The sequence below is a fragment of the Pelodiscus sinensis genome, chromosome 1, assembly GCF_049634645.1.
Source record: "Pelodiscus sinensis isolate JC-2024 chromosome 1, ASM4963464v1, whole genome shotgun sequence".
NCBI classification, from domain to species: Eukaryota; Metazoa; Chordata; order Testudines; family Trionychidae; genus Pelodiscus; species Pelodiscus sinensis.
Window position 1 is genome coordinate 62,429,719 of NC_134711.1, and position 18,160 is coordinate 62,447,878.

General features: G+C 45.3%; 1 protein-coding gene across 3 annotated transcripts in view; it reads right to left on the reverse strand.

Annotated features, from left to right (window-relative positions):
• Nucleotides 1-18,160, reverse strand: part of GRIP1 (glutamate receptor interacting protein 1) — a 511,591-nt gene that overhangs the window by 410,779 nt on the left and 82,652 nt on the right. The window contains exon 1 of one of the 3 annotated variants that reach the window (XM_075931276.1): nt 1,693-1,789. The exons of the other annotated variants lie outside the window; for them this stretch is intronic. Coding sequence (XP_075787391.1) covers nt 1,693-1,729 — 37 coding nt within the window. The 5' untranslated portion in view covers nt 1,730-1,789. Of the gene's footprint in view, nt 1-1,692; nt 1,790-18,160 lie in introns of those variants that run through there. 3 annotated transcript variants of the gene reach the window in all.

Here is an 18,160-nt window from a genome sequence, read left to right on the forward strand (position 1 = left end):
CTTTAGAGTCTGTAGTGTTTTCCCCTGAAGGCTGGACACTCTTGCCATGCTTGGAGCTGACTGAGAAGGGCCTGCAGTGAAGGACTGTGATGGTAGTTCGGGAAAGTGCTTGCAAGGCAAGCAGCACAGCAGAGAGTGACTGAGTCTGAGAAGAGACACAGTGATCTTTCTTAGTGAACTAGGACCAGAGCTGCTGGCATTTGGTGGTGCCAGTTCCAGTGACAGAGGGATTGTACAGCTTGTTGCCTTGCCTGACTCACACAGAACCTGCACAGTGCTATCTCCGCTCCAGCTGCAGATCATCAAGTGAGCCCATGCAAGCATCAGGGACTCTGAAATCCAGAAGAGGGCTCGCTCTGGGGTGGGGTGAATGGTGGCAGTGTAAATGCCCATTAATAAATTAAACTTTATCTACTGTATACTTTATTTGTTAATTGATTTTACTTAACTGCACACTGTGGAATTAAATTGGGAGTAGGAGTGTGCACGTGTAAATGGGTAACCGATAAGCTGGATACTCAGGACCTCCTTCAATATCAACATCAGGCACCCAGGCACAAGTAATTGTTGCCTGCTCATGAGTAATCCAGGGAATAAAGGGGAGTGATGGTTATGATTCCGTGTTTGCCCCAATAAAATTTTCCCTTGTTTTATAAGCAGACTTGTAAGAAGGGTTGTATTGCCAGTTCAGGGGGCTCAGGATAGTATTCACTGATCCAAAAAATATTGGATGGGACTTAAGCCAATGGTGTTTTTTAGTTTTAAGAGGAACACCTTGACATCTGAACCTGGCTCCTGCTGCTGCTCACATCTGGCAGGATGGTAACATGCCAGTCCCTTACTATTTTACACTATATCTACAACAGAGAATAACAGAGAAGCAGTGCCAGCCTCTTTACTTTCTCACTCTCCTTTCCCTCCACAAAAATTCAAGGCAGATCAAAGACCTTCTCCTCCTCCTCTGTAGCAGTAATAGAACATTCTCCTCTTGTCTTACTGCCCAAGTATGTTTCAAAGGTTACAGTAATAAAACAGGAACTCAGGGTCAAAATGGACAAGAAATACAAAGGGGCAGTGGTCAGGATGCACTCTTTCTAGTTTCTATGATATATTAATATAGTTATAAAAGTCTAGCAGTCAGCAGTGCTGAAATAATGATGCTGGGATCATTGCAAAAACAATTAGATCCCAACTTGGGGGAAAAGTATTCAAGTATACTGCCCAAATGGCTGCTCTGCAACTTGCATATCAGGACAAATAATAATGAAGACTTACTCTTGATGACATTTTGTTCTGCCAATAAGCAGCAGCCCAATAAATGTCAGCACTAGTTGATGAAGTTACATTAATATCATGAAGACAAAGTGTGTTCACCTTCATAAACAGAGCGAAAGGCAAAATGCAATGATGTCAGCCAGGAGGTTTGGCAACTGTGTTACACATTGCAGTACAAAAGAGACCTTGAGAAATGGAGCTCAAGCATATCTATAATGGGATGAGGCTGGTCTCAGGGTGCAGCTGACTTCAGCCCTTAGGGAAAATGCTGCTTGGTTTGGTCTCAAGGAAGCAGCTGATTGCACAAATGTGCCTCCCCTGCTATGGTTAATCCATAAAACAGTGTTGAATTCTACAGCCAAAACACTCATTCTCTGTGGTAGTAGATAAACACTGTGCATAACCTCAAATACATACCAGAGAGCGCAGAGGGGCAGGACACAGGTTGAGACATTCAGAATGCCTCCCGGAAGGTCTTCAAAAATTATTTTTTAATACTAAATAAAAATAGAACAAAGGTGAAATTAATGGAACAGGTAGAATGTTTAGCATATGCATATGTGTTTGCAGAATCAAGGCCTTAAACTATCTTAAAGGGCTCAGGAAGTCTCTTCTCTATTGATATGTTGAGATTTGAAGTACGGACCTTGTTGGATGGTTTTAACAGAACTCTGCACCTACATAGATCAACTTGCAAGACTGAGACCTAAATTGGGACTTGATGGAGCAATCATCTAGCGAAGTTTTATGATCTGTTTCATACAGAAACTCAAATTAAATTATCATAATGGTCCCTTGTGCTCTCAGAACTCTCTCAGTCAATGAGCTTATAAACTACAAGTATAAATGCCCCCAAACACTGAAAGGAGAAAAACAGGTAAGAAGGAGATAATCAATCTCACACACACACACACACACACACACACACACACACAAGCACCAAAAGCTATTTACTACACATACAGTACAAGACAAGATAAATTATAATTTATAATAAAATGGAAATAATGTAAGACATATCAAAACCATGCATCAGAAAACTTACAAAATTTAAGGAATACCAGATCGACCAGTAAATCTTACAGATGTGAAAGTTTAACTGTGTAAACAGTTAACGGATCAGCCTGGGCTTATTTGGTTAACATGCACTGTTACAAGCACGGCGGCTCCTGCCACACTCACCAGGAGCCAACTGCCCCCATGCTGAAAAATTTTTCAGCGGTTACACAGTTACACACATTTTAACATTCCTAATAAATGCAAACTTTTAGGTTGGCTTCCTATCTCTGGCCTGAACTGAAATTCGAAACCTGCCTGGACTTTGGGGAGCTCAGATACCGATATGACATTTATAATTTAGGTCCATATCTAGCTATGACACAGACCACGGTTTGCTTGATTCTCAGATTAGAAAAACTTGTTGTCTGCTTTGCTTTTCAGAGTAAAAATTTGTTTTTTTGTTAATATCAACAGAATATATGCACGGAGTATTTTTGATTCATAAGATGGAGTCCTTTGGTACATGAACATCTTTCAAAATTCAGCTGCAGTGTAAGCTGTTATTTGTGCTCAGATGGCATGAGCGTTTTAAGGCCGTGTTTTTCATATCTTTCTGTCTCACTGGTTTACGTTTAATCTTTATTTGACTAAGGCTTAAGAACTGTCCTTTAACCTGAAGAGATTGATTTTTAAGAGCAATTCACAAGTCTCAGCTAATAAGCAAATTTACATCCATTATTTTGGATGTAGAGCTGAAATTATTTTTTCGACTGTGTATTACACTTTGCCCTTATTTGCACTGAATTTCATCTGTCATTTTGTCACCCAGTTAAATGAGATCCTTTTAAATCCAAAAATGACTATGAAGAATTATAACTTCCATAAATAATTTTTTATCATCTGCAAATTTTGCTACCTTACTCTTCATCCTTTTTTCAGATCACTTCTGAATACACAGAACTTCACTAGTCCCAGTACACATCCTTGGGGAACCCAATTATTTATCTCGGTTGTAAAAACTGACCATTTCTTATCTTTTAACAAGGTACTGAGCCATGACAGGACCTTCCCTCTTATCTGAGGACTCTTTACTTTGGTTTGGTGAGGAACCTTGTGAAAGGTTTTCTGAAAGCACAAGTGCACTGTATTGAGTGCATCACCCTTGTCCACATTCTTGCTGGCAATCTCCAAGACTTCTAATAGTTGGTGAGGCATGATTCACAAAGTCCCTGTTGACTTTTTTTCGCCATGCAACACAGTTATCCTCTGTGTCTGATAATTCTGTTGTTTACTATAGTTTCAACTAAATTGCCAGGTACTGAAATTAGTCTTACTGGCCTGTAACTGTCAGGATTGCCTCTGGAGACTTTTTTTTTTTTTAAATAGACATTATGTTATCTACCCTCCTGATATCTGATCCAGAGGTTGATTTAAGTGATAGGTTACTTACTGAAGTTAGTAGTTCTAGTGTTCCACATTGGAGTGCCTTTAGAACTGTAGGGTGAATACAATCTGATCTTGTCACTTCTGATTAATTTATCAATTTGTTCCAAAATTTCCTCTATTGACACCTCAAATCAGGGGCAGTTTTTCAGATTCGTCACCTAAAAAGAATGGTTAGGGTCAGTGTTCCTTATAAGCTGTGCACTTGGACAGCCACCCTCGAGAGTGTCAAATGCCACCCAGCAGATTAGCAGTGTCCACAGCCAGCAGCACATGTTTCTACTGGTGGTGCATGTCCATGCAGGTCTCAGTGCACATAACAAAATGTATTATGCACGTGGAGGGAAAAAAATAAAGGGAACATTTGTTAGGACATATGCAGTGAAGATAGAGGCAAAGATTTCACAGCTCTTCTGCAAAGACCGTGTCTTCCTCAAGTGCTCCTTTAGGACCTTGATCGTTCAGTGGACCCCACTGACTGTTTGGCAGGCTTCCCGTTTTTGATGTACTTAATTTTTGTTGTTGTTTTTTTGTGTCCTTATCTACTTGCTGCTTTTTCTTTTTTTTTTTTTTTTTTTTTTGCTTGCCTTACTATACTTTTACACTCGACCGGCTAGAGTTTATGCTTCTTTCTATCTTTCTCACTAAAAATTCACTTCTAATTTTTAAAAGATGCCTTTTTTACCTCTGGCCTGTGAGACATTTTACCATTGCCTACACACCCAGATTCTGCAGGTTTCTTTCCACGTAATTTTTTCCCTAATGGTATTACTAAAGTGACACACATGTAAAGCAAGGGCACATGAAATGAGGGATGTGCTGAATGCACATAAAACTGACTGTGAGAGCCATGTACTCCCTCTGCTTCCAATCAAAGCACCCTACAGTTCAGTTGGAATACCCCACAAATTCTAGGCATGCAAGCACAGTTAGCAAAACTACCCTGTCCAGGAAGACCGCCTTGGTTAAGACAATCTAGTGGTTCACGGAGATGAAGGAGAGCCGCTCATGTGGCCCACTCACTAGACTAGATAATCACAGTGGTTGAGTCTGGCTTTTGAATCTATGAATCTAGACTACCAGGGTCTTCCAAATCATGCAAATCAGATGCAGCAGTTCCTGGGGAACCCTGGAAAGGTATATGGACAGATCTAGAGAAAGAGTTACAGCTGTAACTCTGGAAAAGTAGAATCTGCCAGAGTAGGAGTGGGGACAATGTGCATCCCACATGTCTTGCCCACAGCCTGGCCCCAACGCAAGCCCAGACCATACAGTGGGCCATGATCGATCTTCCGGGGCTCAATTTGGTGAGAGTAGTATAAGCCCACTAGATTAAACTCAAAAGGCCACCCCTTTCAACATCAGTACTCCTATTCCTCCCCAGGAGCAGGGGAAGCCGACGGGAGTATTTGTTCCCATCGACCTCCTGCTGCGTGGATGGGAATTTAAGATGCATCTCAACTCCAGCTACAGAATTTACGTAGCTGGAGTTGCGTATCTTACTTTGACCTTCCCATGGAGTGTGAACCAGACCAGAGAGCCCTCTAAAGGATATATTAAAAAAAAAAGAGAGGGCATGTTGGCTTGGAGGTGCACAGCAACATGGAGGGGATCCATATATGAAGGATACTTCCATGTACAGATCAAAGGGGAAAATCATCTGGCCACTTCTGCTTTTGTTATAAAAGTATACGATGTAAAATATTTAATGTGATGAAGTTAATATAGGTTGTACCTCCCTAACCTAGGACCCTCTGGTCTGGATCCCGGATATTCCTGGACCCCAGAGCCCAGGTGTAGGGAGGCTGGTGGCAGGGCAGGTCACTCAGCCAGGAGCCCCGAGTCAGGGGAGGTGGATGGTACAGTGAGGAGTTCTGGCCCCAGCGGCTGGTAGTAGCAGCCCTGGCAGTGGCAACTGGAGAGCTCCGGCCCCAGCAGCAGCAGCTGGAGAGCTCCAGCCCCGGCGGCAGCAGCGGGGCCAGCAGCAGCTAGAGAGCTCCGGCTCGGAGAGCACCAGTCAGGCAGGCATCAGGGTCTGGAGTCAGGCAATAGCGGGGCCGGGCTGGAGCCCTAGCCCAGGGCAGCATGGGCCATGAGGGGAGGGACCTCCACTAGTCGGTCAAATCCCCTCATTTGGGATTGGTCAGGTCCCGGGGGTGCTGGATCGGGGAGGTCCAATCTGTATTTTAAAAAGTTTCTATCTAATGCAGAGAGAGTCCAGCAAAAAGAGACAACACCTGACAAAAATAATTTGTAAAATGGTGAATAAATGCCTTGGAGATGATCCTGAAAAGCTTTTCCCTTATTACATATCATTTATACACATACAATTCAGTTTCATCTATTGCATTCTAAACATCAAAATGTTCTTTTTCGAAAGTATGTCTGTATCAAAATAAATCTCATTAGAGGCAAAGAAAAACACCCTACTCCATCCTTCACAATTTGAACAAATGAGAAGAGAACGTACAGGTAGAAACTCTCCACGGGCAGAAGCCTGAACTCCTGAAGTCAAAACTGAAGATCCAAAACTCCCTTTGACTTTAGGGCTGTGTCTACACTGGGCCACTCATTCCGGAAAATCAGCCGCTTTTCCGGAATAAGCTGCGAGCTGTCTACACTGGCCCTTGAATTTCCGGAAAAGCAACGATGCTCTACTGTACAAAATCAGCCACTATTCCGGAAAAACTATTCTGCTCCCGCTCGGGCATAAGTCCATATTCTGGAACACTGTTCCGGAAAAGGGCCAGTGTAGACAGCCCAGTAGTCTTTTCCGGAAAAAAGCCCCGATCGCGAAAATGGCGATCGGGGCTCTTTTCCGGAAAAGCGCGTCTACATTGGCCACAGACGCTTTTCTGGAAAAAGGGCTTTTCCGGGAAAGCAGCCTGCCAATGTAGACGCCCCTTTTCCGGAAAAACTGAAAACGGAATAGTATTCCATTTTAAGCATTTCCGGAAATTCATGCCAGTGTAGACACAGCCTAGAGGTACAGGATCAGGTCTTATTTCAGATTGAAATATAAAAGCAATGCCAATTAATATTTTATCACAAAAAAGAAATTTGCTCTAAACTCTTCTTTAATACAGTTTTTTAGAAGTTTAAAATAATATAAAAAATTAAAACAAATATTTATTCAAAAACACTTTGATTTTAAACCTTATAATTCTTCAGAACTGCTTCAAAAACACTTTTAATCCTTAGAAAAGTATACCCAAAGAATAGCATATTTTTTCAGTAAAACAAAATGTGTTTAATAAAGTAAACGTGTAACCGCTGAAAATTTCAGTGATTTCAGAGATACACACCGGGGGGGGGGGGGGTTAGGTTGACCTGCCTCCTCCACTCTGCATTGCTGCCTCTGATACAGAGACAGCAGTGTGCAGAGGGCAGACAGATCTCCCCATGCAATGTTTTCTGCCTGCCTCATTTCCCCCCCCCCATGGGCAGTTGATTAAGGTAGGGCTAGGAAAGGCAAGCCACCAACCTCAGCCCGCCCCCTCCCGCCCCCACCATGGGATCGAAGCTGCTGCCTGACCCTCCCACTATGGGAAGGAAGGGCAGCGTGCTGCACGTCCCCCCTCATCACCATGGAGAGGAGTACAGGCGGCACACGGCTCCAGCCTCCCTGGCCCTGGAGCAAAGGGAGGAAGGTGGGTGCTTATCTCCAGCCTCCCCGGTCCTGGAGCACCAAGAGGGCAGGTGTTACGGGCAGCAACACTGCACCCCTGGAAGCCTATAGTAGGCATTCTGGGGGTGGAATGTAGACGGGGCCATGATGGCAGTTTCCCTGCCCATTATACCAGACTTTCCCTGCCCATTATACCAGACACTCATGGGCAGCAACACGCAGAGGGCAGGCAGTTCCCTGGGAGCTGGTGGGTACAGGGAGCCTACGAGTTACTGTGCATGTTAACCGATAAGCCCAAACTCATCAGTTATACACGGTTACACTTCCACATCCCTAATTCTGAAACCTGCGATGTTTTAAGGTTTAGACTAATGCCAAAAAAATTATATGATTCAATTTGTAATGCAAGTAAAACAATTTTATTATTATAATACTGCAAATTATTCAATTCACACATGCTCATAAACGTTAAGTATCAGGAACATTTCTAACGTAGACTACCTTCATTTATTGCAAAGAACAGTGTGCATAAAAGAATGCTGAGCTAGCAATATGTTATTTAACTCTCTCTGATAAAACTACAAGCACCAGATCTCACAGCACTGTATTTAAAAGCTTTCCAATAATCAATCAAATGAACAGAAAACCAATAAAGCATTTTACTGTCCCTTCTCAGGGTCAGTTAGTTAATTTAGTAATAGATTCGCACGTAAGAAGTTGCCTTTCTATATGACTGTCATTTCATAATGGAGAATCCTCACAAGTTCTTCATGATTTGTGTCATGCATACAATTAATTTCAATCAATGAAACAATCCATCAACTGTACTGAAATTATGGTCTAGTACAACCAGTTTAGAAGCATTGAAAAGCTTCTACATCAGTATTTTCCTATCTACACACCAATCTAATTATTGATTGTGAGCAGTTATTTTCTTTTTTTCATGTGCCTGGAAGCTTTTGCTCCCCCAAACATTACTTCTGTTAATGGCATGGCAATGCGACAACTGAACCTCCCACATACTTAAGAGTAGGAATGTAAACAGACCTCCCCCACAGCGGGTGGGCAGGGGGCTGCTTCCGCTGGCTTAGTCCTCCAGTTAACCACTTACCCCAGTAAGCATGCCAGTAAGGCTAATGCTTACCAGGTAACCAGTTAACCTTTTATATCCCTACTAAAGAGCTCAAGAAGCTCAAAATTCTTATCCTCTGAAACCAATAATTCTTCTCATAAATGGTAAATAACGATATTGAAAGATATAAAAAGCTTTTCATTTTTGTAAATTTAATTTAAATGCTCATCTGAGCCTTCATTTGAAGCATTACTTCTGCCCAGGCCTGCCAATGGGGGAGGCAAAGAGGTAAGTGCCACGGGACCCGGTGCTTCAATGACGTGGCTGAAGTTCCGGGCCCTTTAAATTGCTACTGGAGTGCCAGAGCACCAGGCTGAGTGCTCCGAGCGGTGCTAAGGGCTGGGGGAGAGGGACACGCACCGGGTAGCGCTGAGGGCTGGCTGCTCTCAGTGCTGCTCCTACCAGGACACAAACCTCTCCCCACTCCCAGTTGCTCAGGGGCTTGCCAAGGCTATCAGCTCCACTGACACTAAAATTACTATGTACAAGTATGTTTACATTTATAACCCAGCACATCTGACTTATGGATGTGAAGGACTATCTGATAAGTAAATGCTGCTGCCACCCCACGCTGCTGCATTCATATGAGAGGCAGCAGAATGGGGCCGACAGGCAGCTGGTCTGCAAGGGGAGCTGGTTTTTAAACTGGCTCCCGTCGCAGAGCAGCTCCCACCTGGCACCCCACACTGCTGCGTCTGATACAGGGACAGCAGCACGGAGTGATAGGGGACTCCTCGGAAGTGGGGCCAGAGTGCACTGGCTGCGGGCTCCACCCCTGACTACTACAGACTAGTCGACTAACCAATAGGAAGTCATGAGGTTACTTGACTATTCAATTAACCAATATTTAACATCCCTAGACTGGAGCACCCTCCTGCATCCTAAATCTCATCCCCAACTCCATCCCAAAGCCCACACGCCCAGAGCCTCATCTCCCCCTGAACCCCACAGCTCTCCCAGCCCTGATCCCCTCTCCCACCAGTGTTCCCTCTAATTTTTTCCATCCTGAGCAGAATAAATGTTCTTACATGCACCAATGTGGAGGTGATGTGCGATACGGAGGTGACGTGAGACATGACGTTCATATTGGTGCACACAAGAAAATTCATGTGGTGGGAGTGGGGCTAAAGGGTTGTGAGTGTGGGAGGGGGCTCAGAGCTGGATCAGAGAGTTGGGGTGCAGGAGTGTGAGGGCTCTGGCTGGGTGTGTTGGCTCTAGACTATGGCTGGGACTGAGGGGCTCAGGGCTGGGGCGCAGGCTTTGGGGTGGGGCTATAGATGAGGGGTTTGGTGTACAGGAGGGGAGTGGCTCGGCTCAGGGCTGGAGGTTGGGGCATAGGAGGTGGTACAGGCTCTGGGCTGGAAGGTGTGCACTGGGGGGGAGGGGGCAAAGGATGAGGGCTTTGCAGTGTAGGAGGAACTGATGTGATGGGTTCACTGTTACATGCAGGTTCCCAGTATGTTAACTATCATGATGTTATGTAAATGTGAAGCCATTTGAGACTTTATCTGTTAAATGATTACATGCGGGGAAGAGAGGGAGGTGGGAGTCAGTGCTCTCAGGGAGCTGGTTTTTAAGCCTGCCCCCTCCCCCCAACCTCATGTTGCCTCTGATAAACAGGCAGCAGTGTGGGGGAGGGAGGGCACAGAGGAGCCAACACACATGAGGAGAAGGCTTGAAAGCTGATAAGGGCAGCAGAGGAGGGTGGAAGGTGGCTCTGTGGGAGTTGATACATGCAAGAAGCCAACTTGAAAGCCAGCTTCCCACATGTCCTGGCTCCTGCCTGCCTCCCTCACCCTCCGTGCTGCTGATTCTCTATCAGAGGCAGCAGTGTAGGGGAGGGGGGAAGAAGGGAGAGGCAGCTCTGTGGGATCCAGTGCTTGCGTGAAGCCGGCTTTTAAGTAAGCTCCTCCCGAGCACCAGCTCCCACCTGCCCCTGTCCCCTGCGCTACTGCCTCTGTATCAGAGGCAGTAAAGGGGCGGGGGGGGGGAAGAGAGTTGTGACAAAGCTCCTACAAAAACTGAGTGGGCCCTGCACCTCCTGGCAGATTTGCTTGCAGCAGAGGCTCACACTAGCCCACAATTTTGGGCACCACGCCTAGGGCTTTAATTTTCTGTCTGCTGAGCTCTTTTTATCATCGGCCACTGTATGATAAAATGGAGAATAAACTCCACAGTCCTTTTCCTGAAATGGAAATGGAGAGGTGGGTGCTGGGGGAACCTGGGCCCATTCTCTACACTGGGCTCCAGAGTAGTTACCTGTGTAAGTCCCTAACATGTGCTGTAAGACCCCTGCGCTACTTCCCCACAACCTTTCCTAGCACTTTCCTTCTCTCCGGCTTGTCCTCCTAGTGTTCAGTTGTCTCCTTTCCTCCTACTCTCAGTGGCACTTTTCTCCATCCTCTCAGCTACATATGCACCCTAACTGAAGGCAAAGCTTCTTTTATAGCTAGCCTGAACCAGTTTTCTTAATTACTCCCCCAATCCTCCTCAAGTGTCCTAATTAGCCTAGGCTGGCCTGACACTGCAGGCCTGGTCAATTAGTTCCAGGTGTTCCACTGCCCCAATTGCCTCTGCTAGTTCTAAACCAGCCCCTCCCTGTTACTCTGGAAACAGAAATCTCTTCAGTCTGAGGCTTATGTAACTCCCCTCCATTACTTTTTTATTGCCTTCTGCTCTGACCCTGTCACAGTGTGCAGGGCTCGACAAATTATAGAAAACCCTACTCGCCAGACAAAAAAGGGACTTGCCACCCTCCCCCCCAAAAAGTGTTTTAATGGCATAAATTCCTAATAAGAATAAGAACAGTAATTACCAAAAAGTTATTAATAAATATCAGCCAAGTTACTAATAAATATCTTATAAACCTCTACCTTTTCCCTCTGATGCCAGGTCTCCTCCCCTTGCTCCATCAGCTCCCCTGGTGCCTGCTGCCCCCCAACCCCTCACCCTCCTCTGCTGTCCTGACTCCTGCCCTTCTCACTGCCCTCAGCCTTCCTGAGACCTGCCCCCCTCCACCAGCGCTTCTCTCCCTCCTGTGCCCACTCCTCCAGTAGCCCCACTCTGATCATGTGAGCTACCCCTCCTAATCCCCTCTCCTAACACCTCCCTCTAAACACCTACCCTGCCTCTCTCCTCTGGTGCTGGTCCCTCCCTACAGGTGTCTGCCCTTCTGCTTCACTCCCAGAATCCCCTGGTTCCTCCCCCTTCCCTCACTGCCCCTGCCCCCTTTGCCCTCTTTTTCCCTGATACCCACCCCCTCACCACCCTCTGCCCCCATTCCCCTCATGCCCCTGTGCTCTCACACATGCCTTGCTCCATCCCCGCCTTCCTCATGTCCACCCCTTCTTTCAAGCCTTCTCCCAGCACCTTCTCCTCCCCTCTCTAGTGGCCTTACCCTCTCCTCTCCCAGCATCACCTGTTTCCCCCTTCCACTGACACCTCCCCTCCTGCCCTTTTCCTCATTGTCTGCACTTGGCCCCCTGGGATTTGTCTCTCCTGCACCCCTGTCCCTTGGTGCCTTCCCCTTTCTTCTTCTTCTCCTGACCTCCTCTCTTTCCCTCCTCTCCCCACAGCCCAGCCCAGCCCCTTCCCCTCCCCCAGGGCCAGCTCTAGGTTTTTTGCTGCCCCAAGCAAAACGTTTTTTGACTGCCCCCCCTTTTTTGTTGTGTTTTACACGTTTGCATTTTGCAATGAGTTTTTTGTTTGTTTATTTTAGTTTTTGTCCCAGCATTTTAGCCCTATAAATAGCAAATAGCATTTTCATTCGTTTTTTTCCATAAAGGCAAAGGCGCTTCAAGTGAACTCCCCCTTTCACTCGCTGCTGGGTCACAGCAGCCTTTTTCCTGCCCTGTCCAGCCCCTCCCTATGGACAAGCACCCTTCCCTCCCGACCCACAGAGGGAGCAGGGTGCAGGGACAGCACAGAGCCAGAGGGGCGGAGGGAACCATGTGGGGTACAGGGGTGGAACGGGGAATGGGAAGCACAGAGCCAGAGGGATGCAGAGACTGGGGGGAGCAGGGTGCGGGGGAGACACGGGGAATGGGATGCGAGGAACGGGAGAGGCAGAGGGATCGGGGTCTACGGGCAGTGCAGGGAACGGGCAACACAGAGCTGGGGGGCCAGGGATCGGGGGGGCAAGGTGCGGGATGCAAGGGTGGCACAGAGCCAGAGAGTCGCAGGGAAGAGGGAGAGCAGGGAGTCCGGGGTGCAGGGGAGCAGGGGTGGCGCGGGGAATGGGCGGCGCAGAGACAAAGGGGCACGGGGCGGGTGCAGCGAGCCAGGCGGTCGATGGGGAGTGGTCTCTCACCGGCGAGGGGGCTGGGGCCATGGCAGGACTAGAGCTGGCGGGGAAGGGTGGCGCCTGGCTGCACCACATGCCGCAGCCAGCTCCTGCGGACGCATCCAGAGCTGAGCTACCGGAGCCCTTTAAAATTGGTGGGGCCATGTCACGCCAGCCTCCTGGTGTCTGCTGTCGTCCCACCCTCTGGCTCGTGCCCCGCCTTCTCGCGCCGGAGCTCCATGCAGGCAGTCTGGTGGCAAGAATCGTTGCACTTCCCCTTCCCGGCAGCGCTCTGCTCCTCCGCCGGCCGGCGTATCGGATGGGGCTGCGCCGCCCGTAGTGTGGTCTTCGGCCAGCCCGTCACAACGGCCCACCGGGCCAGTCTACCCCTGCATTCGCCAGCTGGTAAAATCTACTCACCATGGGCGAGTGTATTTGTCGAGCCCTGACAGTGTGTAATCATTAGCATTAATTTATAAGTCCAAGCTTAGTGGTTAATTGTTTAAACATCTATACGCTAACATCCCAAACGTATGAGGAGTCATCTTAAAAGACAGCTACCTACACATGCCAGCTCCTGGGGAATCGACTGCCACCCTGTGTGTAACTGTAACCACTAACATTTTCAACAGTCACACCGTTACTTAATTACATCCATTTTAACATCCCTAGTAGCAGCTGAACACATGGTAGGAATCTCCTCTAGAGATAAAGAGCTGCAACAGTGGAGCTTATTACTCCTCCTGCTGTCTTAAATCCATCTTTGCACATATTCCTGAGTATCAGGAATATCAGTTCTGGGTCCAGTATCTTCATCAATGATTTAAATAATGACATAAAGAGTATGCTTATAAAATATGCAAATGATACCAAGCTGGGAAGGGTTGCAAATGCTTTGGTGGATAACATTAAAATTCAAAAAACTTAAAAAACAACTAATAGTCCTGCAGCACCTTAGAGACTAACAAAAAATGTAGATCATGAGTTTTCAGGGGCACAACTCACTTCTTCAGATGAATGGAGTTAAGGGGTCCAGGTTACAAAATAAATAGCAAAGAAATAGAGGGGATGGTGAGGGAAAAAGTAAGGAAAAAATGGGGAAAAGTGACAATTGGAGTGTCCATGCTAAATGAAGCTGATAGAGTGGGTTCTAAGTACTCTTAAATCCCCAGTACTTGGCTTTGTGTGTCATTAAGACTGTTACACTTACCTACATGCCTCTAGCTTCCATACAATCCCAATCAATTGTCTACAGACAGGCCCTAAGATACAAATGGATTTCCTCCAATTCCACTGGACAGAGACAAACACTTACAGGATCTATATCAAGCATTCTTAAAACTAAAATACCCACCTGGAGTAGTGAAAAAACAGATTGACAGAGCCAGACAATTACCCAGACATAAGCTTCTTCCAGACAGGTCCAAGAAAGAAAACAACAGAACACCACTTATCACCTACAGCCCCCAACTTAAATCCCTCCAACACATCACCAACAATCTACAACCTATCCTGGAAAATGACCCCTCACACTCACAGGCTTTGGGGGACAGATCAATCCTCACCTACAGACAACCCCCTAACCTGACACAAATTCTTTCCAGCAACCACACAGCACATCATCATACTCATCCCGGAACCCACCCCTGAAATCAATTATCAACTCCAGTGCCAACTCTGTCCACACATCTTTACTGGCAACATCATCACAGGACCTAACCACATAAACCACCACATCAGAGGCTCATATAACTGAACATTCAGCAATGCCCCTCTGCCATGTGTATAAGCCCAACTAGACAATCTCTATGATAAAGGATTAATGGACACAAATCAGATATTCAAAAAGGTAACACACAGAAACTTGTTGGGGAACAGCTCAGACATTCATTAATGGATATCAAAGTTGCCATATTATTACAAGCCAATTTCAAAAACCAGCTTGTAAGCTTGTAATTAATTAAACTTAATTTCATTTACAAGTTTGACGCCTGAAAGAGAGGTTTAAACAAAGACCTTAACTGGCTGTGTCTAGATTACATCCCTTTTCTTGAGAACGGGGCTTTTCGAAAGAAAACGGCTGTTTAGATGGGGATTGATGAAAAATAAAACCCTTTTTCAAAAGATCCTAGAGTAAGGGTTTTATTTTCGATCAATCCCCAACTAAATGGCCATTTTTCTTTTGAAAATCTCTGTTTCAAAAAAAAGCGTGGCCACCATTATGCAAATGAAGTGCGGAATATTTAAATACTGGCTTCATTTGCAATTTCGAGGTGCCTAATTTACATCCCTTTTTGGAGAGAGTGATGTGATCTAGACACATATTTAGTGTCATAAAAAGTCAAACACCATCTACTGAAGAATACATATAACCCACTCTACCAACTTCATTTAGCATGGACACTGACAATTTTTTTCCCATTTTTTTCCTTCTCTTTCTCTCCCCCTTTCTTTCTTTGCTATTTATTTTGCAACCTGGACTCCTTAACTCCATTCATCTGGAGTTGTGCCCACGTGTTGTGCCCACGAAAGCTCATAAAATCATCTACTTTTTTTTAGTCTCTATCAGGTGCTACAGGACTATTCAATGTTTTTTATGTTTTTTTCAGCTACAGACTAACATGACTACCCCTCTGAAATATTAAAATTCAAAATGGTCTGGACAAACTGGAGAAATGGTCTGAAGTAAACATAGTAAAAAGCAAAGTATTGTGCTTAGGAACAATCAGTTGCAAACATACAAAATGTTAGTAGGGTTGCCAGGTGTCTGGTTTTGAACTGGAGAGTCCAGTATTTGAACTTTCTGTTCAGGAAACAAATTGAGAAAATATAAATGAGAAAATATAAATGTCCGGTATTTTCTAAATAAGATGTAATGTAGATTGTGAGGTAATGTCAAGTGTGTCCGGTATTTTTGTTGAAACCATCTGGCAACCCTAAACGTTAGTGTGGCAAGGGTTCTGAGGTCATAGTGAACCACAAGTTAAATAAGAGTAAACAGTACAACAGAGTTGCAAAAAAGTGAACATCTTTCTGGGATGTATTAGCTTGAATGTCGTAAGCAAAACACAATTAGTAATTGTTCCACTCTACTCTGTGCTGATTAGGCTTTAACTGGAGTTCTGGGTGCCACATTTGAGGAAATACATGGACAAATTGGGAAAAGTCCAGAGAAAAGCAACAAAAATTATTAAAGATCTAGAAAACACGACCTACGGGAGAAGATTTAAAAACCTGAATTTGTTTAGTATGGAAGAGAGAATACTGAAAGGAGACATTATAACAGATTTCAAGTTTGTGAAAGACTGTTACAAGGAGGAGAAAGAAAAAAATATTCCTAATCCCTGAGGGCAGGACAAGCAGCAATGGGTTTAAACTGCAGCAAGGAAAGTTTAGGTTAGACATCAGGAAAAACTTCCTGTCAACATGGTTAAGCATGGGAATAAATTGCCCAGGGAGATTGTGGAATCTCCATCACTGAAGATATTTAAGAGCAAGTTAGACAAACACTTGTCAGGGATTGTCTAGATAGCACTTGCTCCTGCCATGAGTAAGGGGATTGGACTAGATGACTTCTCAAGGTCCCTTCCAGTCCTACAATTCTATGATTCCTTGGCCACCACCAAGAATCAAAACCAAAAGAGAAGCAACTGGACTTCATCTAAAAACAGTGGTAAATTATTTACCTAATTTAAGAATAAAGATTTCCATAAAAAAGACAGGACATTATTTACTTCAAAATGCATACCACTTATTTGAATTCTATCCCTGACAAGCACCAATACATTTTATTCATGGAGCTGGAAGAAGACACACTGCTTTCACATTTAGGATAATGTTTTATAAATGGTTTTATAATTCATAATTGAAATTTATTATCAGTACTGAGATAACACATATGGTGACATATTTTTGGTTTTGGCATCAGGGCACTGAAAAGTAACAAAAGAATTTGCCAACCACAATAGCACCAACAACATGGGATAAGATGCTACTAATTAACATTTTTGATAGTAACAGTAAAACAACATCTGAAATATCTCCAACTACAGATCATTAAAAGACAGTTTTGCATTAGCATGTGGTTTATTAACCATTTAAAACTGAACCTGCTCCCTACTTCACCATCTAGTTGAAGCAGTTCACACAGAAAAATTCTCAAACACTGCAACAGATCCTCTTTCACTAAAACAACTAATATGCTTCAGAAATCAAAATAGATGATCTGTGTTGGATTTAAAAAAAATAATACACCTAAATTGTGATTAGCACAATACTCCCAGCAGTCAGTAAAAGAATATGTTTTGCAGATGAGGTGGTATAGATAAGTTCTATAAAAGGAATTCCTCTCCTCAATAATTACACCACTTAGAATTAGAGACATGTAGGACTGCAAGGGACCTCAACAGATCATCTACTCCAGTCTCCTGCACTCAAGTCAGGAGTAAATAACAACTAGACCATTCATGACAGGTTTTTGTCTAACCTTTTTAAAAACCTCATTCCTATGGGAAGTTGGTTTCTGTGCTTCTTTACTCTGAGAGTTAGGAGGCTTTTCCTAGTGTCGAATCTAAAGTGCCCCTATCCTCAGAGGCTAGGAAGGTTTTTTTACCCTCCTCCTTGTAAAAGCTTTTTATGTACAGGTTGGACCTCCCTGGTGTGGCACTTTTGGGACCTGACCCATCCTAAATGGGGGAATGTGTTGGATCAGGGGAGGTTCCCCACCACTAGCCTCCTAGGACACTGTCCCTCCTTCTAACTGGCTCTGCTCCAGTCCCACTGCCACGTGACTCCAGTCCTGCTGCTACAGGGCTTGGGCTTGGCTCTAGCCTGCTGCCACCAGAAGGTTACGGCTCTCCAGGGATGGAACTCCCCAGCCACCATGGCCCCACAGTTGTGCCGCATTCAGCTGGGGCTTCCTGCAGACAGGGCTCCACGACTACCACAGCCCCATTGCTGCCGTGCCCAGACAGGACTCCCCAAGGACAGGGCTCCACAGCTATCCTGCTTTGTCGTGTCCAACTGGGGCTCCCCAGGGATGGGGCTCTGTAGCTGCCCTGCTGCTGCCACACCCAAACATGGATCTGCAGGGTTGGGGCTCACCTGTCCTGATGGTGGGGCTCTCCACTGCTGGACTCCCAACGGGCTCACACTCCTGGGTGCTGGGGCTCTCTGCCAGCAACATCTGCGATCCTGCTGACCCTTGGATGTTGCCTGATCAGAGTGTCCTGAATTTAGGAGATTCAACCTCTACTTGAAAACTTTTATGTCCCTTCTCATTCTTCTCCAAACTAAACAAACCCATTTTTTTTAATCTTGTCTCCTAGATCATGTTTTCTAGAGCTTTAATCATTTTTTTTGCTCTTCTCTGAACTTTTTCCAATTTGTCCACTTCCCTTAA